At 52.3% G+C, this 27,270-nt stretch overlaps 1 protein-coding gene across 1 annotated transcript; it reads left to right on the forward strand.

Annotated features, from left to right (window-relative positions):
* The first annotated feature begins 2,543 nt into the window (after positions 1–2,543).
* INSYN1 (inhibitory synaptic factor 1) lies at positions 2,544–14,708 on the forward strand. The gene is made up of 3 exons (XM_037047077.1): positions 2,544–3,290; positions 3,695–4,412; positions 13,825–14,708. The coding sequence occupies exons 2-3, from the start codon at positions 4,257–4,259 to the stop codon at positions 14,545–14,547; spliced, it is 879 nt and encodes a 292-aa protein (XP_036902972.1). The 5' UTR covers positions 2,544–3,290; positions 3,695–4,256; the 3' UTR covers positions 14,548–14,708.
* The last annotated feature ends 12,562 nt before the right edge of the window (positions 14,709–27,270 follow it).

Raw genomic sequence — 27,270 nt, forward strand, 5'->3', positions numbered from 1 at the left:
GCGGGACCGTGCAACTTCACTTTATGAAGTACCCAGAGGAGTCACACATTCATAGACACAGAAAGGGAAATGGCGGTTGCCAGGGGTCAGGTGCAGGGAGGGAGAACGGGCAGTTATTGTTTCATGGGGACAGTTTCAGCTTTTTTCACTCCTATTCCTCACCAACCACTAAACCCTCAGTGTCCAACGACTTAGCTCCTGCCACCTTCCTTCCCCTCCTCCCCCAACACCTGTCCCCGCCACATCACCAGTGGCTTCCTATGGATACTTTCCATTCCTTCTCTCACAGCTGCTTACTGCAGCCTTTGACACTGTTGAGTGTGTGCTTCCAACAAACTCTCTCTCCCTGGGCCTGAACTTTCCTGGTTCTTCTCTCTCCCTGAGAGCTCCTGTCTGTCTCACTCAGGGACTCTTTTCCAGGGCGCTGACCTGGACTTGCTACTTTTGTTACTAGTCTACACAGTCTTTTTGCTCAATGTCATCCCCTCTAATGATGATTAAAAAAATATCGAGGCTCAGGCAGAGGACTACATACTCACCTGTCTTCAGGATTTCTCTCTCCATTCCAAACTGGACTCCTCTCCCTCACCCCAGACCCATTCTTCCCCCCTGTCCTCTAACTCAGCTGGTGGTGCAACCATCTACTCAGGCCCCCACACTGTAATTCAGGGCCTCCTGGACTCTCCCTCTCTCTTAAAGTTCAACCAAGTCCTGCCATGTTCTCCTAAGTCATTTCTCAAAGCATCCCCTCCACTCCATCCTTGCTGCCACCCCAGCCCCTCCTTCTCTCCCATCTCCATTCAAGTAACAGCCTCCTAACTGGTCTCCCTGCGTCCTAGTCCTCAGATCCACCAGCCATAATGGCCCAGAGGGATCTTCTGGAAAGGCGGGCAGGACCAGGCTCCCCTCTGCTCCAGAATAAAACCCCAGCTCCAAACCATGGCCTCCAAGTCTCTCCAGGATCTGGTGGTCTTCCTCCAATTCCCTTTCCACAAAACTGTCAACATGGAACCTCTTAAAGGCCACAGTTGGCTTAAACTCACCCTCTCCTCAATTCTGCATGTGGGCCCTGCCATATCCCCTCCTCACTGCCTGAGTGCTCAGCCTCACCTCCCTCACACTGACTGTCACCTGGGTAACACCTACTCCCCTTTACCACACAGCTGCGGGTTTTCTTTCGGGTGAGGCTGCCAGCCCCTTTCTGAGTTGTTCCCTACCCTTCCTCTCACCCTGCCTGGCCCACCCTGTCTCTTACCATTGCTTCTAGAACTTGCCTTTGTCCTGTACTTACCACCCTTCGGTTTACTCAGGAGTGTTCCCCCAAGAGCTGTGAGCTTCCTGAAATGCCCTTTTTTCCTTACTGTACCGCAGAGTCTAGCATGCGTGGGGTCTGGTACACAGAGGTAGCGGGGCAGGGGGGCAGTGCGGATGTTGAGTAAGTGGCTGCATAATCTACTGATGTGACTACCTGCCATCTAAGGAGCCTCCAGTTCGCAGCCGCTCCCAGCGAGAGCTTGGCACACTGTAGATGCTCCGAAAAGGTTGCGCATATTTTGTTTTCTGAATTAATTCTATGTAAGGCACTGTCTGGGGGTAGTTTGAGGTGTGACAGGGAAAAGGAAAGGGTATGGATGCGGGAAACTTAACTAAAAGGGAAGCATGGGGTGCAGCACAGTAGGGGAAGGGGTAATGGGGGTGTCTTAAAGGTTGGAAGGAACTAAGTCCGCAGCCTGCTGTCCCTCCGTGCCCGGAGGTCAGCGGAGTCCGGCGAGTCTAGACGCCTCCAGGCCCTCCGGTGCAGGACATTTCCCCATCTCCGGGGTGGCCAGGACCCTGCTCAGCGGTCGTGCACGGCACTGGCAGGCGTGTGTGTCGCTTTAAAAGCTCCCTCCCGGCGCGCGGGGCCGGCCCTTCCCTACCAGCGCCGAGCGCACGGAGCCTCGGAGCCAGGCGGCCTTGGAGGGAGCAGCGCCCGCCCAGGCGGCTAGTCCGGCGGGGATCGCGAGGAGGGCCGGGGGCGCCTGGGCGAGGGCGGCGCAGCACTCGAGGAGCGGGCCCAGGCCTACGGAGCCGGGCCGGGCAGCTGAGGGCGAGGCCTCGGAGGGAGGCCCAGCCCGAGCTGTTGCCTGTGTGCCCGGCCGGCAGCGACCCGGCGCCCTGGGCCGGGGAGGCGGCGAGCGGCGAGCGGCGAGCGGCGCGCAGCGGGCGGGAGGAGGCGGCCGCAGAGCCGAGGCTGCTGGCCTCGAGCTCCCCGCCCGGCCGGGCCGCCGCGCANTGAGGGCGAGGCCTCGGAGGGAGGCCCAGCCCGAGCTATTGCCTGTGTGCCCGACCGGCAGCGACCCGGCGCCCTGGGCCGGGGAGGCGGCGAGCGGCGAGCGGCGCGCAGCGGGCGGGAGGAGGCGGCCGCAGAGCCGAGGCTGCTGGCCTCGAGCTCCCCGCCCGGCCGGGCCGCCGCGCACCCTCCCTTTCCGCCCCTTACCTCGCCGCGCCTCCTCCTCTCGCTCGCGTCGCCTCCTCTCCTCCGCCCCGCGCCGCTCCCGCCCGCGCCCCGGCCACCAAGCCCAGCCCAGCCGGGCCCGGCCTCGCGCGTTCGTGGCCGGGCCGGGCGGACGCCAGTCCCTCGGCCGACGCTGCCCCTCCCCCGGGGCCCGGCGTCTCCCGGACCTTTCCAACCGCGGACCGAGCCGTGGCCGCACTCTCGCCGCAGGCTGAGCACCGTGCTGGGCTGCGCAGACCCCTGCGGCCGCTCGGGACGCCCCGGGTGAGGGAGCGAGGACTACCTGGGTCCCGGCTGAGGGCGCCCCGGGCACAGAGCGGGGCCCGCTCCTTCCCGACGAGGAGCCCCCGCGGGCCCGAGCCCCGGCCCCTCTGGACTGGACTGAGCGGAGCCCAGACGGCGCGGAGCCCGGGGGACGCCGGGCGCGGGCTGAGGGGATCCCTCCGACTTTGACTGGCGCGCTGGGACCGCCTCGGCGTCGCCTCAGGCGCCCTGCGACCGGGTCACTTGCGGCCTGAGAGCCCCCGGCGCGCCAGACCCCGGCCTCTTCCCCACCCGCAGTCCGGCGGGGGTTGGGGAGATTTTTCCTGCCCGCTTTCTGGGAGCGCGGAGGCCCCGCCCCCTCCCACCGCCCGGATGTCTCCCGGGGCGGCTCCGAGGACCTCCCTGAGGCCAGGGGCCGAAGGGTCCAGAGAGAGAAGCCCACCCTAGGGAGCCTGGGGGGCCCCCCAACCTCACCTTGGGGCTTGGCCCCCGACGCTGATCGGAAGGCAGGCCGGTACCCCTACCCTCGGTGAGTCCGGAGCGGAGCGGGGTTCTGAGGGAAGGCGGGGCGGGAACGGGAAGGTCTGCTGATAAGAGGACACCTTGGAGGCGTTAGGGTTGAGGACAGAAGACTGGAGAGACCCTCTCGTGAACCTTCGGGGCATGGCCTGGCTGGGGAGGGGTGTTTAGGGGGACCTGGGGCACAGTGCCCCATCGCAGTCTCAGGACTTGTGCTTCTAAAGCAGGTCCCTCTTTTCCTTCTCAGAGAGGAGCTGTGCTGTAGACCATCTGCCTCCACCACCTCTCCCTACAAAGAAAAAAATTAATATATCCCCAGCGAGGAAGGGTGCAGGCTGGGGAGAGGGAGGCAGCAGCATTGCCGGCTGCTGCTGCAGCCTAGGAGGGCTGATGCCAGGCTTGCTCTCTCTGCAGGGGGCTGCCCTCCTCCAATCCAGCTCCCTTCCCAGAGCTGCCCACATCTGGAACCCCCTCCACATCTGGAAGACCCCAGCCACCATCCTTCTGCAGGTGTCAATTGCATCCAGAGATCTCTGCCATTCCAACTGCCCAAGAGTTGTGAGGGGATTGCCTCTACCTCCCCCTATCCCAAGGGCATCTCTTACCCTTAGCACCTGCAGAGTCACCCCTGCCTCTGCCCAGGCTCAGCTGGACACCAGCCCAGCACATCTATAGGCACATTGAGTCCTGGAGGCCACTCCTGAGATCCAAAGCCCCTCCCCCTGCCCTCCTATGTCCTCACCTTGACCCCCTGTGTCAGATCTGTCTCCCTCTGGGTGTCCCATTCCCCATCCAGAGGCAGGGGAGGTGGGGTAGCAGGGGTCAGGGGCTGGGTGAGAACCACCCAGGGCCAGGGTGAGCTGGGGGGCCGTTAAGATGTGGAGCTCTGCCTGGCTGAGGGGGGCTCTGTGGAGGCAGACGCAGTGTGTGCCTGGCTGGGGGAAGTATGGGCAGGCCTGCTGCCACGTGGTGAAGGATGAACATTCGGGGCACCCTGGACCTCGGGCAGCCCAGTGACGACCCCAGCAGTGGTGGTGAGCGGGAGCGGATTCGACAGCGCATGAAGATGGTCATCGGGCAGCTCGAGGGCATTCTGCGGGAGCTCAAGGAGGTGGCCAAGGAGCTCAGGGAGGTGAGTGAGGGGCCAGATGGACCCTAGACCAGTTTTCCTGGGCCTGGCACAAACACATACTCTCACATGTATGTTTCTGTGTGTGTATGTACAAAGCTGTGTGTACATGTGCCACTCTGCTGGGTACCTCCTTCTCCTTGTTCTCCTTTCCCCAAATCTGCTCTGCCAAAAATCTCACGATAGCCCAGGGCTGGAGGAGTCTCAGTGTTGCTACAATTGCTTGGGCAGCGTGTCATGTCCCCAAGGTTCTGTGGCTAGCACTCAGGGCTGCCAAGGTGGCCAATAAGGACTGAGTCCCACCATAACCTCTTGGTGGGATACTCTCTTCAGGAGCCCAGGCTAATCTTGGACCCCACTGTCTGCCTCTCAGGCTCTGATCTGGTCACAAGGGGCCCTGGGGAGAGTGTGGATGGCTCTGATGAGGCTATCCCCACTGCTTGGGTCCCAGCTCAGAGCATTCCCAAGACATTACACAGATACTCAAAATCCATGATCCTGGAAAAATTACAGCCAAGCTAGGCCCTCCCTGCCTCAGGTGGGAATGCATCTAGGGGGCTGGTAGGAGGGTATCAGAGTTTCTGTGCACACTGGCAGAGGCAAGAATCTTTTCTAAAGGAATGTATCCCTGTCTCACAGTTCTGACTGCCTTTTGCCAAAGCTGAAAAGTCACCTAGAGATCTTATGATGTGTGTCCCTCTCTGTCTCTCTAAGTGAAGCCAAGTTTAATTACCACTTCCCACATTGCTGGGGTAATGAGGTACACATGTCATCGGCCCTGCCTGCTGGGTTGTGTTCGAGCCCAAAATGCATGACCAGGGTTCTGAGCCATTGGCCTGAATTTGCCCACTGGGTGCCATTACACCAGCCAGGTGGGCTTTAGGCAAATTTCAACTCCTTGTAACTAGGGCCCCTGCAGAGATAGCGGAGAGAGTGATTGAATTGGAGCTATGAGCTTGGGCTTTCCCAGCCAGCTGTGCTAGGAGGATGGGGGCTAGGAAGATGGAGAAGGGGTGATGGTGGGTACCGACTCCAGACTGGCAGAGTGGCCTATAGCTTGGCCCATGAGCCAAGAAGCAGGGGTTGTTTGAAGGGAGTTTTTTCCAGAGTGGAGATGGTGGGATGGGAATGTAGGTTGGGCAGGACAGCCCCTCTACCCAGTGTCAGCGTCATGGAGCCTACCAGGGAGTCCCTCCTCAGTGCTGCGGGGAGAGAGAGGTAGCGGTGCTTATTCCGATGAGCTAGGCTGGTCAGGGTCTGGGCTGAACATCTCTGGGGAATACAGTTTGGTGGTCAGTGCCCCTGAACGACCCCTCCTCCAACCTCATTGGTCCAAAAGGACTACATCCCCTCTTCAACTCTCCCCAACCCCCTTCTATTTCAGATGTTCTGTGGTTCCATCGGAGCCATGGGAACTGTCCAGAGTCCCAGTCTTGAGCACGGGCATGGGGCCTGTGCCCCAGCAGGCCCACCCAGAAAGAACCAGGATTGACTCAAAGCCTGGGAGTCAGCTTTGATATAGCAGAGCCTGTTCCTAACTGACTGACTGAGCATCTTGCAGGAATTTGCTCTCTTCCCACTCCTGCCCCAAGGTAGAGCCATCCAGAGTTTGAAGGCATCTCACATGTCAGCCAGACCAGCCCTGTCCTCTTACTGTTGAAAAAACTGAGGCCCAGAGAGGGATAGGGACTTGTTGAAGGTCACAGAGCCTACCAGCAGCACTCAATAGAACTCAGGTTCTGATATCTACTCTGGGGCTCTTCAGAAGGTAGGCTAATAGGCAACCTCTTTCCATTTTGTTAAGGACCTTCTGTAGATGATACCTTAGGCTCATGATATGAGAGCGTATCCTTTAGGGGGTGAGAAAGATCAGAAGCCCTGGGATTTATTTGCAGATCTTTGAGATGTCCCCTCCCTCCCTGCTCAGCACACGCACTCACCCACTCGCATGTCCTGAATGGCAGAGCTTCAGGTTCATGGGCTGTGCAGCCCAGACGCCTGAGCCAGAACAGAGAAGGATGAGTCCCCTCCTCCACATCCCCTCTAGGCCTTGTGCCTCCACCCAAGACTTTGATGGGTTACTATGACAACCAGAATCGACCCCACATGCCACCACCTGCCCACTGCCAATGGCACCCAGCTGGGGTGGGGGCAGGCCTCAGAGCTCCCCCATCCCCCAGGCAGGGTCTGGACATGAGGCAATGGGCAGAGGGAAGTGTCAGGGAAGGCAGGTGAGGTTCCGGGAGGCCCAGGAAGAAGAGGACATGCCATTTCAGGGGGTTGGGATTTGTCAGGAATGGGGTTACCACTTAGGGGTGTCAGGCTCTGGTTTGTGATAAAGATTGTGCTGCCCCCCTCTCCCACACACTTGGAACCTGTGATCATGGCTCCTGGTCCTCTAAGAGGGGGCTGCAAAGCTGGATCTGCCTGGCACTTCTCAGCTGCTTTGTGTGACATTGGGGAGCTAGGTTAGGCCCAAGGTTGAGAGGGTTCCCTTATCACACCCTGCCCTCCAGGCAGCACCAGCTCAGAATTCACCATCTAGGTTCTGGTTTCAGGAGGGCAAAGCACTTAGATCTGAATCCAAAATTCTCGTACAAGACTGCCTGGGGGCAGTACAGGTGCTTGATGAAAGAGGAGGGCCAGCAGAAGGGAAGGGCTTAGCTGCATCCCCTCCGCTGTCCTCCTCCTCCGTCTGCCGCTCCCTTCCCCAGGTACCACAGATCATGGCAGAGCCTCCTCATTTTCTCAAGCATCCTGCCTGAAATCCACAGAAAGATGAGGAGCACGAAAGCACTGCTCCCCAGCCCCCGAGCCTCAGTCTGCTCATCTCTGGAATGGGGATGACGATAATTCACAACTCAGAGGGATCCTAGAAGGATTTATTGGGGGCGTGGCGGGCAGTCCGTGGGGGCCAGTGCCTACCTACTCACACCTCTAAAAGGTTCCGAGTTCCTTCTCCCGCGTCTCCCTGCCCTCCAAACCTCGTGCTGCAGCTCTGCCTCTGTTTCCCCAGGGAGATAGGGGGCAAGTTCTATCCCGTGGGTGGGGAAAATACTCTTATGGACTAAGCAAGGTGAGGAATGTAAAAGTGTTTGAAAGCAGAAATGGTGCTGCAGAGGGATGCGATGGTAAATCATGACTTCGCCCCGGGGTTCACCGGCACTCCGGGGTGCCAAGCCTGTCCCAGCAGGCTCTCTGAGCTCGGAATTCTGTGGGTCTGAGAAGCAGCACAGCCTGGGGTCCACGGGCATGGGCTCCACAGCCCAGTGTCTCCGGTTCAGACCCAATCTCCGCCCTCTTCTAGCTGTGTGAACTTAGGAAAGTTACTTTACCTCTCTGTTCTCCTGTTTTATGTCCCTAAAATGAGGATATGCAATTTTATGCCTCTTCCTGCCACCAGCCCTAGGGTGATTGTGAGAATTAAATGTGATATTATATATGATGTGCTTAGCACAGTGATGGGCACAAAAGTAGCCCATATGTGTTAGATATTATTGATGGAATATTCTAACACTGGCCTACTCCTCAACTCCAACTCAGGCCTTGTTCTTTTGGAGTCTCCTTGGCTTCTTCACCATGATCAGGGAGGTCAGAGCCAGGGCCCTGTAGTAGGCAGTTCCACCCTCTTCTGGTTGGGTCAGGGAACAGTGATGGGGGTGGGAAGCAGGGCTCCAATAAGATTGCTTTTGAACAGAGACCCAAAGGAAGTGAGGGTACAAGTCAAATGGGTATGTGAGGATGAGTCTCCAAGCAGTGGCAACAGCCAGTGCAAAGGTCCTGAGGAGGCAGTGTGCTCGGCATGGTCGGGATCAGCAGGGAGGCTGGTACAGTCGGAATGGGTGGACCAGGAGGCGGAGAGCAGGAGGGCACACAGAGTGTACTGGACACAGTACGGAATTTGGATTTTGTCCTCAGAATCCCACGTGCTTTCCAGGAATTTCTGGGTGGGAACCTGCCTCTCCACTGCTTTCCCTGTTTCCTACCAATTGGGAGCCCCCAAGGGCAACAGTGAAAGCCCTTGTCCTTGGCCCCCTAGATGCCGAGCTTACCTTGAGTACATACTTGGCCTCCTCCTCCCTGGTTCTCCCATCCCCAAGGTGTTGCTCAGTGTGGGGCCTCAAAACGTTTCTGTGTTGCCCATCATCACTGGCTGTTTGGTAGGATGTAGCTCAAGGGCACAGCTGCCCACTTTGGCATGAACACCTCAGGAGAATGGAAGGGGGGACAAAACCCTTTTGCAGACTGAGGTAAGAGTGAAGCTCCCCACCTAATTTTCTTGGAGACTAGGCACATGGCAATGGTGCCATCCCATTGGCAAGGTGCTGTGTGTGAGGTGGCCAGGAAAGCCACAGGCCCGACAGCATGAGGTGAATGTGGCCCAGCCAGAAAGCAGCTGGAGCAGGAGAGGCTGGGGACCACGGAGCTGCGCCAAAGTGGGTCAGCTCCATCACCCGCAGCTCAGCAAGAATTGTGCGGATTTTTTTTCCTTGCCTCCCCTTTCCCTTTGTGTTCTCCTCCTCCGGCAGATTCACGAAGCTCTGTGGCCAATTAGGCCAAATTGCAGGATGAGAGTTATGAATCATGGTCAACTCACTTCCCCCTCCCCAATGCCACAGTCCCCAAGAAGACAATAAATAACGTAATCACAGAATTAAAAAATAATCAGTGGTCATAAAAAATGCAGGATCTCAGTTATGTAATCATCTGCCTGGAGAGCCAGGAGGGAGAAAAGGAAGTAGCAACTTGTCAAGAGAAGTGGGGGGGCCAGAGGTGAGTGAGGGGAGACAGGAGGAGATAGAGGCTGCAGGACTCCCCAGGCCTCCGGCCGGCTCCAGGGTTTTATGGAACACAGCCATGCTTTTCTTGGAGAGGCAGCGCAGCCAGGGCTGGAGGGAGGGCTGGGACAGGCAATACTGGGATATCTAGGACCACGAAACATTTTTTTAGAAAAGAACCCCACAGCAGTTTTTATTAAGCTGTCTGAAGTCATCTACTCACTCAATGGCTGTATTTGTAAAGAATGTATCCACTGGTATAAAACTGGGGACCCCCCTGGTGGGCAAGGCATTTTCTGGCCCACTCGTCATGGGGAGAAGACACCAAGCACATTATAACCTATATGCTCATAATGCTGTAGGTGTGATAAATACTGGATAATATGTGAAGGAAAGTTACAGGGTGCTTTGAGAGGCTTCCATAGGAAACTTATCCTCACCTGGGATCAAGGAAGGCGTCCTTGTGGAACTGAGGTGGAGTGAGTAGGAAAGGAGCGAGACGTTTGGGCGAGGTGCAGAGGCAGCGTGTGCTCAGACAGTTTGTGTGGAAGGGTGGTGAGGAGGCATGCCTGGGAGGGTGGAGAGCAAAGCACCCTCGGCCAGATTTGGTGAGGGGTGTTGTTTGGAGGCGCAAGAGTGTGGGGAGCAAGGAAGTGCTGGAAGCATTGTAGCGCCCAGGTCCTGCGGGCTGATTAAGAAGTTCCCTGGGTGCGGCATGCGGCAGACGCTGGGCATTAAGCTGCTGCCTGCGGGGAGACTAGGTGAGTTTGGATGCATTTTTTTCAGGTGAGGGGAGCTGAGGCTGTGACCAGGGCAGAAGTTGGGACACCCTCGGGTTAGGGCCTGGGCCCCCAGAGGGTTCTGTCTCCGCCCTCACCTGCGCTTCCTCTCTGGTGTTCCCTCTTTCACCTGCGCTTCCTCTCTGGTGTTCCCTCTTTTCCGCTCTAGAGCAGGCAATTCATGTGCTTAAGGGGCCAGGCCCGAGAGTCAGAACTCCTGACTTCTGCTCTCAGCTCGGCTCCTCCAGTCTCGGGCTCAGTTTCTCTATCAGCAAGCACAGTAAGAAGGGTGGGCCCAACAGTGTCTCCATTCTCTTCTGGCTCTGAGGTTTTAGGATTCTGTGGTATTGATGGTTTTGTTTCTCTTTCTATTCTTCTTCTTCCCCCTTTTTTTCCTGTGTAGGTAATTATTTTCCTGCACTCCAAGACAATCCCAAATTACATGTAGGCAAATGATTATTAAATCTCAGAGAGAAATCACAAATTTTGGGATATCTAAAGCAGAGTAGCAGGTAGCATGGGGCCTCCCACCCCGGCCCTCCCACTGGCCCTGTGAGACGCAGCACCAGGGACAGGCAGCAGGGCTACGGCCGACCAGGCCCTGCATGCAACCCGGGTGCCCCTGGCACCTCACTCCCCTTTGCCCATCCTCACTGTGTCATTCATCACGTTAGTTTGACCTGTCCCACCTAATGAACAAGGCCAGATTGGCCCGTGGGCCTCAACCATTCAGCTTTTAGAAACCCTTCTGTATCTGTTCCATCTGAAAATAGCCCTACTTTAGGGAACATAGGTGCCACCCATGTGCTGGGAGTTGAAAGGCCCAATGTGTCCCACTGTTCTGCCACAGGCGCTGGATACGTCCCCATTGGTGTTATTCCTTTGGTAAAGAACTGACTCCCATCAGCTCTTGGGCCCGCCCACATGTTAGTGCCCAGTGGTGTATGGTGGGTATTGTTCTACATGCTTTCCGAGTCCTTAAATCCTCACAACAACCTAACAAGCCTCAAATCCTCACCACAGTCTAATGAAGGAGAATTAGAACTCTCCTTTGCTGAAGAAAGTCACACACAGAGACAATGAGTAACTTGGCTACGGTCATAAAGCCGGTAAGCTGTGGGCCAGGTGGAGCCCCAGGTGTGGCTCCCGAGCCCAGGTTCTCGGGTGCTTGTGTGTGCTGACTGCACTTTAACACACAGTCATGTATCTATTAAGTCCCCGTCACCGGGACAAGGAGAAGAGCATCATCCCGCTTTACAAGGGAGGAAAACAGGACTGGAGAGGGGAAAGCCAGGCCTGGGACTTGAATCCAGGCCTCTTTGTCCTCCCTCCACACCTGCAGGGTAGAACCAAAGAGGGTATTCTGAGGGAGAAGGGAAAGGGCCTGAATGTGCAGGCCTCCAGAGAAGGTGCCTGGCAAGGGCCTCTTGGATGAGGGGAGTGAGCTCAGACCTGACAGCGTCAGGGATTTTGCCCTGTGCACCTTGGACCTTCCTCACAGGGTTTTAGGAACCCAGCTTCTAGGCATGGCCCGGCCTCAGCCAACTCTCATCCATCACAGCCAAGTAATTCCCTCCCGGTTCCTGCTAGGGTCACCTCCTTTCAGGCAGCAGCAGACTCTTAGCAGCTAGTAGCTTGGCCAGGGCAGTCTAATTGGAGGGCGTGGCTTCCCAGAGGTGCAAGTCCCCTCCTGAGGCCAGCAACGCCCCGAGGTGCTGTTCCTTCATCAGCTGAATCCCAGGCCCTCAGGTCAGTGGTTCTCAGTTTGTCCCCAGACTAACAGCAGCAGCACAGGGAAGCCTGTTAGACCTGCACCTTCTTGAGCCTCCCCCAGAACTTACTGAATCAGAAATTCTGGGGAGTCAGCTGGTGTACACTCCAACTGGAGAGTCCCTATTCTAGGCTAGGGCTCCCACCAGCCCTCAGGTGGGGCTTGGGTTGAGCAAGGGCTTCTGGGTCATGCAGTCTTCTCTGCCATAGCGGGAGTGGTCAGAGTGGGAGACTTAACAAGGGATGGCCAGACTGGAGGGTGGGGCCCTATGCCCATTGCCTGCCCGAACCCAAACCCAACACTCAGAGCGGTGTTCAGTCTTGCAGGGCCTGGCAAAGGCAGGAATCTCGGCTGCCCCGGTGACTGGTGCCTCGGCACCATTATCTGTGACCTCAGGAAAGGATGATCTCATGGGTGGGAAGTCTGGCGTACAGCAGGTGCTCAGAGCTGCAGGATGATGTCTCTTTTATCACCAGCGCCCCACAGGCCCCTTTCACTACCCCTATCACTGTTCCTCACAAAGCTGTGGTGAAGTTGGCAGGATTGAGGTTATCAGGCCTACTTGGTGGCAAAGGACATGGAGGTCGAGAGAAGCTGTGTGACTCACCTAAAGACACACAAAGCAGTGTCTGCGTCTGGAACCCAGGTGTCTTGACTCAGCCAGCTCTTCTGCAGGCCTCAGACAAGTGTTCCAGCCACTCTTGACCTAGGGCTGTGGGGAATGGGCATCCCTAGGCATCGACACCCCAAGTCAGCTCTTCCAGTCCCTCTGGAATCTCAGAGATTGGAAGAACCTTGGAGATCAACCACTTCAGCCAACTCCCCATTTACAGATTGAAAAACTGAGACCTAAGTGGGAAATGGACCAGGTCGCCTGCATGGGACCCCCTGGTCCGGCAATGCCCTGATCCCAGTGCACACATCTCACTGACCCAGAGGCTTCCTGACCCCTCAGTTTTGCCTTTGCTTTCCTCCTTCACTTTGGAGCACTCCTCGCCAAACCTCCAGCGCACTCCTGGACAGCAGTGGTCCACGGTAAAGATTCTTTGGCTAGGGACTGCATTAGGTCGTTAATGGACTGATCGGCCTCTGGGTAGAAATACTGGACAGGCACTGAGAGCTGGGCCTGGGCTTGGTCACTCCCTTCACATGGCTTTGTCCCTGGGTCTCTTGGTTCCTCTATTTTGTTTTTGATGTTTTGCTATATTGCTTTTGGCCTGAAGCCTCTCTCCTCCTCTCAGTGGTCCTCTCCCTCTGTCTCTGACTGGGTCTCTGTTTTCCCTTCACCATCTCCATCCCTGACCCATGTGCTGATGGTTGTCTGGGCCAGGGGATGTCCTGAGGCAGGGCTGCCCATGTGGAGTCAGCCTGTCTCTGCGGGGTGGGCGGGTTGCAGTGACCCCCCCAGCTGAACTGCACCCCAAGCCTGAATGCATTTAACAGGCAGCTCTCGACCCAGGAGGGATGGGTTTTTGTATTGCTTACCAAATAATGATTGTTATATTCCTTTCCCAACAAGCCAGGATTGATCTCCAGTCACCAGAGGCCAGGCAAAAGGAAGGGGGGAGAAGGCTCTGGGGTGCATGGGGGTGGGGTGGTAGGGACATTAGGGGGACATCTGCTGACCATCAGCACAGGCTGATCCAGGGTGTTTCCTCATGGTCACTCCGTATCATTTTTCTCTCAGGGTGGGTAGACCTGTCAGCTCTCCACTGAGTGGACTTGCTGGTGTCTCTCAGCCCTCTTTAAGTGGCCCCTTATTGGTCAAAGGAAGACCCAGCTCTGAGTGCCAAGGCTGCCCCCAGAACAGCAGCTGGCTTGGGGGGCACAGGGTGTGTGAAGGGATGGGGGCGGGGCTGGGAGGCAGTCCCCCTGCTTCCGACAGACTACGGAGTGGAAAACTGGAATGGGGGGGCAAGCCCTGGTCTATTCTGGGCTCTCCACAGGGTAAACAAGCCTGTGACTTCCAGTCTAGTCACCACCCTGAAGGGTCGTCAGCTGGGGGATGTGGGTAGGGGGACATGCTCACACCTAAGTGACACCAGGGGGTGCCTGGCCCTTCTCACGTCTCTGCCCTTCCCGGCCAGGTGGTGAGCCAGATAGATAAGCTAACCTCAGACTTCGACTTCGAACTGGAGCCGGACGACTGGACCACGGCCACTGTGAGCAGCACCTCCAGCAGCGACAAAGCCGGTGTGGGCGGCCCCTTTGACCTGGGTAACCTGGACTTCATGACAGCCGACATCCTCTCAGACAGCTGGGAGTTCTGCTCCTTCCTGGATGTCTCTACCCCCTCGGACTCTGTGGACGGCCCAGAGCCAACCCGACCAGGGGCTGGCCCTGACTACCGACTCATGAATGGTGGCACGCCCATCCCTAATGGGCCGCGGGTGGAGACCCCAGACTCTTCCAGCGAGGAGGCCTTCGGCACTGGCCCTGTTAAGGGCCAGCTGCCCCAGCGGACTCCGGGCACACGGGAGAGAGTGCGGTTCAGTGACAAAGTGCTCTACCATGCTTTGTGCTGTGATGATGAGGAGGGGGACGGCGAGGAGGTGGCAGCAGAGGAGGAGGTGGGCCTGTCCCCAGAGCCGCCTAGAACAGAGGCCCACGGGGGCCCTCTCAAGACCTCTCTGGCCCCCAGCAAGCCAAGGCGCTCTCTACTCACTGGCAGATGCTCAGGCCCTACCTCGGCCCCTGAGCAGACCCGGAGGGTCACGAGGAACAGCAGCACCCAAACGGTTTCAGACAAGAGCACGCAGACAGTGCTTCCCTACACAGCCACCAGGCAGAAAGCCAAGGGGAAAAACTAAGGGCCAGGGAGGGGACAGGGGGACGGTGGGTACATAGAGTCATAAATATATATATATATATATTTAAACAAACGCAGTCATAATAAAATTTTAAAATGCGGAGGATCCAGCCCCACAGGCCCCAAAGCTTTCTCAGAGCTCATCTCAGGCACAGAGATGCTTGCTTGTCTCCTAGATCTTGGGAAGTGTGTCCAGAACTTCCCTCCCACCCTTCTCATGGCAAGGCTTCTGAAGGGGGTGGTCCAAACTTAGGTAAATTAGGTGGGCTGGGTCAAACCTGGGGCTCCTCTGGAGTCTGGCTGCTGGCCTGGGCCGCACCCTGGCGGAATTCATCCACAGGAGGCACGCTCTGAAGGAGCGGTGTCCAAGGTCAGGGCTAACTGTGTTGTGGAGGAGGTGGTAGGACTGAGGGCCTGGGGCAGCAGCACTCCGACTGGGCCGGGGATCGCTTGCCTTCTATCCATGGCAGACCTTGCCTCTCCTTCCCAAAGGACATACACAACCCTGCCCCCCAGGCCCCATCCCAGGGTTGCCCAGGACACAGAGAGGGAGCAAGTTGCTCCCATGGGCCGGGCCTGCATGCTGGGAAGCTGGGCTTGCACAGACCCTGCAGGATTGGGCTGGGCTGGGCAGGGGTTTAGAGAACCTGGACCGCTCCCAGACCTTTCCATTCCATGCTTGGCCCTGTCCGCCAGGGATCAGAGACTCGCAGCAGAGCCTCAGTCGTCCCCTGGCTCAGCCCTGAGCACAGCTGAGATCCATGTGAGAAAGGAGGCAGCAACCACCGTGGGCCACAGACAGGCCGCTGACCTTGTCAGCAGGCAGGCAGCCCCCAGAGGAATCCAACGGCCTTGCCTCTACCCACTGGGGCCCTGAGCCCACCTTGGCAGGTCATGAATGACACCTACAGAGGCAGGGTAGGAGCCCTAGCGCTACCAGGGCTTCACCTGGGGCATGGTCGGTGTGGATACAGCATCTGAATATTCTAGGGCTAATAATCCAAACTGTTGCTCACATTTATTAAGCAGATCTCTATGCTGCTACTGTGCCGAACGTGTTTCGTAGCATAGTCTCATTTAATCTTCACAAAAACCCGACAAGGCAGGAACTATAGCTATCCTCGTTTTTCAAATGAGAAGACTCAGGTTCACAGAGGTCAGGTAACTGTCCCAAGGTCGCAGAGCCTGTGCTACCCTGCCCCCTGTGAGCAGGTGGTTTCCAGGCCATACCTGGCTCTGCTGTCTCGTAGTTGTGGGACCTTGGGCAAGCCCATTCGCCTCTCTGAGCCTATCTACCTCATCTATGAAGTGGGTCTGATAGTGTTCACCTACCTCACCAGCTATTGTGGGGCTTTGACAAGACACAAACTGTGAAAGCACTTGGTAAATGCCAAGGCACTGAGCTTGTATTGTGGTCAATGGGACCCCAGCGCCAATTCTGGTGTTTTCCAGGGCTGGGAGCCCTGAGTGGGGTGGGAAAGAAGCTAATGCCACCAACTGGGAGCTGCTTCTGGGTCACGGTGCGGTGGCCTCCCGCTTGCTCAGAGCAGGGAGGTGGCAGTGATGGCAAGTGCGAAAATGGCACTCCTCAGGGCCTCCCGGCTGTGCACTCAGTGAAGGCATGGGGCAGCCTGCCAGGGGCAGCCAGGAGGGGTGTCCGCTCTGCACATGGGTGCCCAGGAGAGCCTGGCCAGAGAGATGCTCTGTGGCCCTTGGGGTAGGGCGACAGACCGTGCTAGCCAGCCTGGAGTGCGTGCTGGGGGTGCTGTCAGGATGAGACAGGCCAGGCCTAGGAGGCCTGCTCTTCAGTGTTGGCGTCTCCCCTCGGCCCTGAAGAGCCAACCAGGTGCAGCCTCCAGGGTGGAAACCTAGGGTAGGGGGTTGTGGCCAGCTATTTCTGCCCAGGACTGAGAGTAAGAGGTCTGAGCTCCTCCATCAGCCCCAGGACATTCTGGGGCAGTGGTGTGCATTAGTGACAGGACCCCAGCTCAGGGGATAAATGCCAGGGGGTTCCCCCCCAAGGGATGGCCAGCTGTGCCTTGCCCTGCCTCACCAGGTCTGGGCGCACCTGGCTTTGGGACTCGTTTTTTTTCTCCATGGCAAAACTGATTGTAGACTTACAGTCTTTCTGCTTTACACCAGTTAAGGGGAAGACTTCTTCAGGGGACTCCCACTTCACCAGGAAGAAACTGAGGGGGCCCTAGGGAGGGCATTGTCCTCTCCTGGGAGATCCCCCATTCTGCTCTGAGATTGTGCGTGGCTATGGCTAACACACATCACCTGGCTACTTGCCCCATTGGCGCAGTAGTGAGAGAGTGCCCAGAATGAGGAGGAAGTGGGTATTGAAATGGGTATAGGTTCTTAAAGGGCCCCAAAGTACTTGGCTGTCCTTGTACTTATGCCATACCCAGTCTGGGCTTCACTGACAGGGGCAGTTCCCTGTGGCTTTCTGATGACTTGAAAGGCGGAGGATGGCCACCTATGCAAAAGCTGCCATTGTCGGAGCTGCTAAGCATGAAACCCTGCTCCGGAGTAGTGGGCTCCTTGCCCTGAGGCAGACGCAGCCAAACCCTGGGCTTCCTCCAGGCCTTTCCGCTCCTCCAGGTACAGTCTCTCCCTGCTCCTCCCCATCTCCAAACCCCTGCCAGTTTCTGGGTTTCCTCACCCAGAATGGCTCATCAGATCTCCCTGTTTCCAGAAGTCTTATTTTACTGACCACCTACTGTGAGCTCAGGCTTGTGACAGCCAGTGCCATGGTGGAGGCAGAGGGTGCTGTGTCAGAGAGGAGTCATAATCATAACACTCATGTTCCCTGAGCACGTCCCATGCACTGGGCATGTCCTAAGTATATGTCTTATTGCAATTACTCCTCTCAGCAAATATGAATGAGGTAAGCAATTATATTTATACCTGTTTTCCAGATGAGGAAACTGAGGCTCTGAGAAGTTAGTAAGTTGCCTAAGGGCACAGGATAGGTATGGCTCCAGGATTTGACCCCAAACTCAGTGACTTCATACTCAAACATATGCTGTAGTCAAAATCATAACGGACCAGTGCCCTGGTCTCTGGGAATGAGGGAGGGGCTGGGATCTGAGAGCCAGATGTGCCTCTGGTGGGGTGTGGGTCCTGGGAGCAGAAAACCTGTGAATGCCATTCAGTCTTTGGAGAGCTTGGCTATTATTAATGGCCCTTGACACAGAGCCTGGCACCAAATGGATTATGTATTCAATAAATGTTTGTTGAATGAATGAACGAGCCCCATTTGCAGAGGGAGCATTCATTCAATCAGCTTTTATTGTAGACCTCCTGCATGCCAGGTCTCATGTTGCTTGTGCACACACACACACACACACACACACACACACCCCTCCCCTGGGAGGGTCTGGTCTAGTATCTCTCAGGAGCTGAGCCAAGTCAGAATGAAGGGGTGTGGGATTTCAGCGAGAAGCCAGGGGTGGTGGTAGGTCTAGCCTGTGGTCCCTGGGAAAGAAGCCAGGAGGAGCATGAGCCAGGGTGCCAGCTGGGTGGAGAGACCACTCTGGGGTGTCAGGGAAGTGAGGCGGGGTCCTCAGTCTCATTCCACTTTAATGGCATAGGCATATCTCAGTGTCCCCAGTGTCTGAGAATGAGGAGACCTCATTGTCCCCACTTCACAGGCAAGGGACAGGTGATCTAATCCACAGAAGTCTGATGTGACAAAGGAGCAAAAAGGGGGGCCAACTATTCCGAGGCTCTAGCACCATTCCCCACCCTTACAGATAAAGTGGGGCCCTGTGCGTGGAAGGGAAATGGGTCTGGGGAGAGCTAGGAATCTAAGGCAGACCCAGACTTCCACCACTACCCTTCCTCAGGTCCTTTCTCTGTCCCTCACCCATCCCCCCACCCCCATCTATCTCCCATCCTCCAGCTGGAACTTATGTAAGAAAACTGGCATTTATTGACCACCTATTATGCCAGGCACTGTGCCGTGTCTTTTAACTAACACTAAATGACAGCTTTAGCTGTGCCCAGCACATAAGAGGTTGCTCAGTAATTATTAAATAAATGGATGGCCACAATCTTCATTTTACAGGTGAGGACACTGATGAACTAACAAGGAATTTGTTCAAAGTTGCATAGTCAGAAATAGGTAGAGCTGGACATTTGGGTTTGCTGTTATTTATTATTTATACTAAACAAAAGCTGCTATTTCTGGAACACCTACAATTTGACGCATTAGGCACTTTACATAAATTATCTTACTTGTTTTACAACAGCTCTCCAAATAACTGAGATGATTATCCTTCTGCACATGAGAAAATGGAGACTCAGCAAGGTGTAGGGTCTTATCCAAAATAACCAACACCTACGCAGAAACAGGGCCTGAATCTAGACTCCCCCCTGCTTACCACACTCCTAGCTCCAGGGGATCTAGAATCTCTGCAAGCAGAGACATTACCGGATGGCACCACTGAGCAGCAGTGCTCACTTGGGGGCAGGCTCTACTCCCCCAGGAGCATTAACCCAGGCTCCCAGAACCCACCCCCGGTTCCCTGTGGGTCTGGGCACTCACTAGGCAACCAGCCTAAACAGCTCTAAGTCCAGTGTCATTTCCCCGTCTCAGTCTGTGGCAGAACCTGGAAGGTTAGGCTGCCTTCAGCCCATTTCTGGTCTAGACTAAACTGGCTTTAGTTTGGGGCTAGGGTATCTAGGAAAGGCTTCTGGGAGGAGGAGGGAACGGAAATGGAATTTATTTGCAATGGAGTAGAAACTTGGGCACCTAGAAGGGAGAACTAAGGGCACTTTGAGCCCAAAATGGCTGGGGTGGCCACGCAAAGACTAGAGAGAGGCCATGCTAAAGCCGAAGGTACGAGACGGGAAAGACGTGAGTGCTGCGTGGGAGACAGAGTCCCACAGCACCCCAGAGCCACTCCGTCCTCCTGACTGTGGGACAAGGAATGGGGTTTTTCCTGTCTGGTCTGAGGCTGAGAGATCAGATTTAAGATAACTCGGTGAAAAGGGACCCACTGTAATGAATAGATAAGAACAGCACAAAAATCACACATTGGTAAGTAAATAGATGTGCTAAAGCCCTTGAAACTCCTCACACCTTCCACATAGGTCCAGCATTCCTCCTGTAGTGCATACTCACTGGACTCCTCCTTCCCCAGAGTGAGTGAGGACACTGGGGTCACACTGTCCCACCCCTGCTCCAGGTAAGCTAGCTGAGGTCCTAATGAGCCCTGACTGTGATCACCGGCCTGCCCTGAATCCTGACTACAGACCCAGCCACTGTCACTACCCAACTTTCCCACTGTACCTGTCCCCAGCCATCCTAGCCAAGGAGACCAAGGTGGGTGACCCCAGGCCCATGCTGTCCACTCTACTTGATCAGGTCTGACTCCCTGCCAGAAACACTGGAGCTCACACACCTGCCTGTGGCTCTCAGGTCCCTGTTTAGGCCTCTCCCTCTCCTGCCCTTACAGGGTCTGTATCACACATTGTTGCCCAGTAGGGTGTCCTCCCCCGAAGCCCTCTTAAAAGCACCACAGAAAACCAGTCTCCAGGTGCCAGCTCACCTGTCAAGCCACTGTATTCCTCCGGTGCTCTACCCCTAAGAAGGAAGTACAGGGTGGAGGTCACTAGAGGAGGCAGCCTTCATAGAAGCTATGGGAGGCCCAGCAGCCCTGATTTTTGTGGGGTTTCTGTATGGCCAGTGGTAGGGCCTTCCCAGGAGACCTCTGTTAAGGACAGAGAATGTTTCCCAGAACCAAGAAATAGATTGTTTGTGGGAAGAGCCCCCAAAAAGGTAGTGATGGCTACATCCACTTTGGTGAGGTGGGGAAGGGAAGAAGTTCACTGGTGACCCAGGTGTAGAAGTGTGGAGGGACGAGTTAAGGAAGCCCAGTGGGCACTCCGAACTTCTCTCAACCAGAGATATCCCCACTACTGACCCTACTCACCCTCCAATTCCCCAAGCATTTCTCTTCTCAATCAGAGGTTGCAAATTGATGTCCTCCACACCTGTTTTGCCTCCCACACCTACATTTGTTTTATTCTAAAGAGACTTCTGGTCAAGATTGCAGAGTTGATATAAACGCTGTGCTCACCTCCGCCCATGACCACATGAAAATTACAACTAAATTATAGGAAAACCACCCTGGTGAACCACTCAGCTTAACAAAACTCCTATAACTAAGAATATAAAGAGGAGGCCACATCATCTAGACCAGTAGAAGGAGCAGAGAAGCAGAAAGGGGCTGATTCCATACCCACAAGTGATGGTTAAGAATTAGGAGGAATAGAAAGGACCCAACTTCCGCCAAAATGGAGGCGTAGGTGGAAACACTGTGCCTTCTCCCACAACCAAGTTTGAATACAACAGAGGTTTGGAGAACAAAGACACACCCAAAGACCAGAAAATTGAACTATACGGAAGTCCAACAACAACAAACTGTTCTACCAGCCAGGTAAGAGGGGCGGAGCCAGCAGGGGAGCAGGGTCGGGCAAGAAAGATCCCCCCCACCCCAGGAACCCAGGCATCCGGGGTAGCGTTGGGCGGACCCAGTGAGGGCTCGAGAGGCGAGAGTGAGAAGTGAGATGGACCCAGCAGCGGCTGACCGCGGTCGCACATTCGCGAGCAGTGCCACGAATTGCGAGGCCCATTTGCATGCAGTGGGATGAATTGCGCAGCCCACGGTGGCAGCGGGAGGAAACAAAGGGTGCCCACCATTGCTTTCCTTTGGCCCCGCCCCCACATACAGTGTCACAACCCAGCGACTGGGTCACCTGACCCTAGTGAACACCTAGGGCTCTGCTCCTCATATGTAACAGGCACGAACCGTCCAAAATATGGCTCAAGAAGAACTCAAAGCCCCAGAGCCAATAACGCTAAGTGACCAGGAAATAGCGAACCTCTCAGATGCACAATTCAAGACACTGGTAATCAGGATGCTCACAGAACTGGTTGATTTTAGCCACAAATGAGAGGAATATATGAAGCCTAAACTAATTGAAATGAAGGGAAATGCACAGGAAACCAATAGTGATGGAAAGGAAACTGGGACTCAAACCAAGGGGGTGGACCAGAAGGAAGAAAGAAATACCCAAACAGGAAAAAGTGAAGTTATAAGAATTCAAAAAATGAGGAGAGGCTTAGGAACCTCCAGGACATCTTTAAACCTTTCAACAACCGAATTATAGGGGTACCAGAAGGGGAAAAGAAACAGCCATGGGTGGAAAATTTATTTGAACAAATAATACAGGAGAACTTCCCCAGTCTGGCAAAGGAAATAGACTTCCAGGAAATCCAGGAAGCTCAGAGAGTCCCAAAGAAGTTGGACCCAAGAAGGAACACACCAAGGCACATCATAATTACATTAGCCAAGACCAAAATGAAGGAGAGAATTCTAGAAGCAGCAAGAGATAAGGTGACAGTCACCTACAAAGGACTTCCCATCAGACTGTCAGCAGATTTCTCAAAAGAGACCTTACAGGCAAGAAGGAGCTGGAAGGAAGTATTCCAAGTCATGAAATCCAAAGACCTACAGCCAAGATTGCTTTATCCAGCAAAGCTTTCATTTAGAATGGAAGGGCAGATAAAGTGCTTCTCAGATAAGATCAAATTCAAGGAGTTCATCATCACCAAGCCCTTATTATATGAAATGTTAAAGGGACTTATCTAAGAAAAAGAAGATAAAAAAATATGAACAGTGAAAGGACAGCAAACTCACAGTTATTAACAACCACACCTAAAACAAAAGCAAACCAAGAGGACAGCTAGATCAGGAGTGGAACCATAGAAATGAAGACCACATGGAGGGTTAGCACCAGGGGAGTGGGAGGAGGAGAAGGGGGGAGAAGATACAGAAAATAAGTAGCATAGACGGTAGGTAAAAAATAGATAGGGGGAGGGCAAGAATAGTAGGGGAAATACAGAATCTAAAGAACTTGAGACACGTGGACATAAATAAACTAAAGGGGGGAAGAGTGGGGGAGGGGTGTGCAGGGTGGAGGGGAATGAAGGGGGAAATAGAACAACTGTAATGGTATAATCAATAAAATATATTTTAAAAAAAGAAAGAAAAGAATTAGGAGGAATATCCTGGCTGTGGAGGTTCCTGCAGGAGAGTGAGGGGTCCCAGCCCCACATCCACTCCCCAGCCTGGAGCACCAGTGCCAGAAGAGGAATCCCTATAACAGCTGATGGCGGAAACCAGTGGCCATTCCAGAAAGGACTGCTGTAGACACAGGTGTTCTTCTTAAAGGGTTAGAGCATAGACTCATGTGCTCACAAACACTCACCCTAAGCTCCAACTAAGGGACAGCAGCTTGAAAAGCACCAGGGACATATGGAAAGGAAATAAATTGTTTGGCTTCAGGGTAAGAGCAGGAGGGGCAGCTCTCTAGAAATAAATGCTAGTAGAAGCCATAGTCTCTTTGCTGAGCTCCTCTACCCACTCAGCAGGCTCAAGTTGGCAACAAATTTGATTTGCCATCAACCTGACTAACCCTGCTCTGCCCACCCTGGTGATTTCCTGAGACCCTGCCCCACCCAACTAAGCACCAACCTGAACCTCTTTCAGTGGCTGTTTCTCAAAAGTAGCCTGCCTGGGCTCATACTGCGGACATTCCTAAAATCTCTCAGAAGTACACAAACCCCAAACAATCAGCAGCTGGCCTTGGTATGCCCTATATCTCTTGCTGAGTGGCCCCAAGCCTGGCACCACTGCCAGCCGGCCTTGGTCCACAAAACAGCCTCTCACAGGTGCCTCCAAGCTTAACACAGGAAGCTACCAACTGCAGATCACTTTGTAGCTCTTACAAGGTTGCCATGGACCAGGTAAGGCAGAGGTTGAACTTGACCTGCACTGGGGCCTCTCACAAGAAGACCCAGAACCAAAGTGTCCAGTGTTTGCTTCAGATCACATTAGAGCACCACCCATTAGCCCCACAAATAATGAGGGTGGAATTGGAAGGTGCCAGAGCCCTACTAAAGTGAATTCTGCTCTGTAGGGTCAGTCCCAGTACAACAGCTCCTATGATATACACATAGTCCATCTTCATAGCCAGTGAGCCTGAAGGTCAGTTCCTCCCACTGACGTGGCAACAAAAATAGGAGGACTACAATAGGAGGACACACACAGCCAACCCAAGTAACACCCCTAGAGCATCCAGCTCATGTGATCAGGGAGATTGTGCCACTGGGCCCCACAAGACAACTACTACATAAGGCTATCTTGCCAAGACTGGAAGATGTAGCAACTCTACCTAATATATGGAAACAAAAACAGAGAGTCAACCAAAATGATTTCTGATCAAGATTGCAGAGTAATTATAAATGCTGCCTCAAATGAAAGAACAGGACAAAAACACCAGAAAAAAAAAACTAAACAAAATAGAGGCAAACAATCTATCACATACAGAGTTCAAAACACTGGTTATAAGGATGCTCAATGAAAATGGGAAATGAACGAACTCAGTGAAAATTTACACAAAGAGATAGAAACCATAAAAAAGTCAGAATGAAGAATTAATTAACAGAAATAAAGAATACATTATAGGAAATCAAGAGCAGATTAGACAAAGCAGAGTCTCAAACAGCAATTTGGAAGACAAGGTAGTAGAAAAAACCTGATCAGAAGAGAAAAAGAAAAAGAATCCAAAAAATGACAGCTTAAGGGACCTCTGGAACAACATCAAGTGTATCAACATCTGCATCATCGGGTTACCAGAAGGAGGGGAGAGAGAGCAAGAGATTGAGAACCTATTTGAAAAAACAATGACTGAAACATTCCTAAGCTGGTGAAAGAAATAGGCATACAAGTCCAGCAAGTGCAGAGTCCCAAACAAGACGAACCCAAAGAAACCCACACCAATACACATCACAATTAAAATGCCAAAGATTAAAGACAAAGAGAGAATCTTAAAAGCAGCAAGGAAAAAAGCAGTTAGTTATGTACAAAGGAGCTCCCATAAGAATGTCTGTCACCTGATTTCTCAACAGAAACTTTGGCATGAAACATTCAAAGTGATGAAAAGGAAGAACATAAAGTCAAGATTAGTCTACTCAGCAAAACTATCATTTAGAATCAAAGGAGTGACAAAGAACTTCTTATACAAGAAAAGGATAAAGGAATTTATCACCATCAAACCAGTATTACAAAAAAAAAATTAAATGGAGTTTTTTAAGAAGAGAAAAAAAGACCAAAATAGGCATAATAATGTGAAAATACCTACATACTTATCAATAATTACTCTACATGTAAATGGATTAAATGCTCCAGTCGAAAGACATAGGGTGGCTGAATGAAGAAGAAAAAAAAACCAGAACCCATACCTATGCTACTTATAAGAGGCCCACTTCAAATCAAAAGACACACATGGACCGAAAGGCAGTAACAAGAAACAAAATAGGACATTTCATAATAATAAAGGAATAATCTAACAAGAAGATACAACCCTTGTAAAAATGTATGTACCCAATGTAGGATATCCTAAATATATAAAGTAAATATTGATAGACATAAAGGGAGAGATAAACAGTAATGCAGTAATAATAGGGGACTTCAACATCCCATTGACATCAAAGGACAGACCACCAGGGAAAAAATCAACAAGGAAAGAGTAACCTTAAATGACACATTAGAGCAGATAGATTTGGTTGACATTTTTACAATATTTTACCCAAAGGAGCAGATTATATATTCTTTTCATGGGCACAGGCAACATTCTCCAGGATAGACCATATATTAGGACAGAAAACAAATCTCAATAAGTTCCAAAAAATTGAAATATGTGATCACAATGATATGAAACTAGAACTCAATTACAAGAAGAAAAACACACAAACACATGGGGACCAAATAACATGCTACTAAACAGTGAATGGGTTAACAATGATTTCAAGGAATAAATCAAAAGTTACCTTGAGACAAATGAAAATAAAAACACAATGACCCCAAAACCTATGGGGCAGAGCCAAAGCAGTCCTCAGAGAGAAATTCATAGCAGTACAGGCCTACCTCAAGAAACAAGAAATATCTGAAGTAAATACTCTAACCATACACTTAAACAAGCTAGAAAAAGAACAACAAAGTTCAAAGTGAGTAGAAGAAAGGATATTTAAAAAATCAGAGAAGAAATGAGTGATAGAGTCTAAAAACTACAAAAAAGCAATAACTCAAGAGCTGGTTCTTTGAAAAGATAAACAAGATTGATAAAACTTTAACCAGACTCATTAAGAAAAAAAAGGAGGACTTAAATAAAACCAGAAATGAAAGAGGAGAACTAATAACCAGCACCACAGAAATACAAAGGATAATAAGAAAATATGATGAACCACATGCCAACAAGTTGGACAATCTGGAAGAATTATAGAAACATACAACCTTCCAAAGCCAAATTAAGAAGAAAGAGGACATCTGAACAGACCAATTACAGGTATTAAAATCAAAGCATCAAAAATCTAGCTGCCTGGCTGGTGTAGCTCAGTGGATTGAGCATGGGCCTGCAAACCAAAGGATCACAGTTTGAGTCCCAGTTAGGGCACATGCATGGGTTGCAGGCCAGTTCCCAGCAGGGGATGCATGAGAAGCAACCATACATTGATACTTCTTTCCCTCTCTCCTTCCCTTCCCCTCTAAAGATAAATACAATCTTTAAAAAAAATCTTCTAACAAACAAAAGTCCTAGACAGGATGGCTTCACAGGTAGATCTAACCAAGTATTCAAGGAAGAATTAACACCTGTCTGTGCTGGTGTGGCTCAATGGACTGAGCACTGGCCTATGAACCAAAATGTCACCGGTTTGATTCCCAGTCTAGGGCACATACCTCGGTGGCAAGCCAGGTCCTCAGTAGGGAGCATGCGAGAGGCAACCACACATTGATGTTTCTCTCCCTCTTTTTCTCCTTCCCTTCTCCTCTGTCTAAAAACGAATAAATAAAATCTTTGAAAAAAAACTATTCTTTTCAAACTATTCCAAAAAATTTCAAAAGGAGGGAATATACCCAAGCTCATTTTACAAGGCCAGCATTACCTCAATTCCAAAATTAGACAAAAACACTACAAAAAAAAAAGAGAAAAAGGATAAGGATGGAAGGATAAGCCAATATTTCTAATAAACATAGATGTAAAAATCTTTAACAAAGTACTAGCAAACGAAATTCAGTGATACATTAAAAATATAATACAGTATGATCAAGTGGGTTTTATTCCTGGGATACAAAGTTGATTTAATATCCACACATTAATTGATGTTATATATTATTTTTAAAAAGATATATAAAAATGAAGAATAAAAATCCTGTAATCACATCAAAGAGGCAGAAAAAGCATTAGACAAAATCCAGCATCCACTTATGAATCAACCTCTCAACAAAGTAGGAATAAAGAGAATATTTCTCCAATAGAATAAAAACTATATATGACAAACACACAACTAACATCATACTCAGTGGTGAAAAGCTAAAAGCATTTTCCTTAAGATCAGGCACAAGACAAGGATGTCCACTTTTACCACCTTTATTCAACATAGTATTAAAAGTCCTAATCACAGCAGAGAAGAAAAGTAAATAAAAGTCATCCAAAATGGAAAGGAAGAAGGAAAACTGTCATTATTTGTAGACGACATCTAATAATACAGAGAGAACCCAAAACATTCTACCACAGAACTATTTGAATAGGTAAATGAATTCAGGAAAGCAGCAGGATACAAAATTAATATTCAGAAATCAATGGTATT

This window comes from Sturnira hondurensis, unplaced genomic scaffold, assembly GCF_014824575.4.
Source record: "Sturnira hondurensis isolate 20B ecotype Veracruz unplaced genomic scaffold, ASM1482457v3 Scaffold0005329, whole genome shotgun sequence".
In the NCBI taxonomy this organism is placed as follows: Eukaryota; Metazoa; Chordata; class Mammalia; order Chiroptera; family Phyllostomidae; genus Sturnira; species Sturnira hondurensis.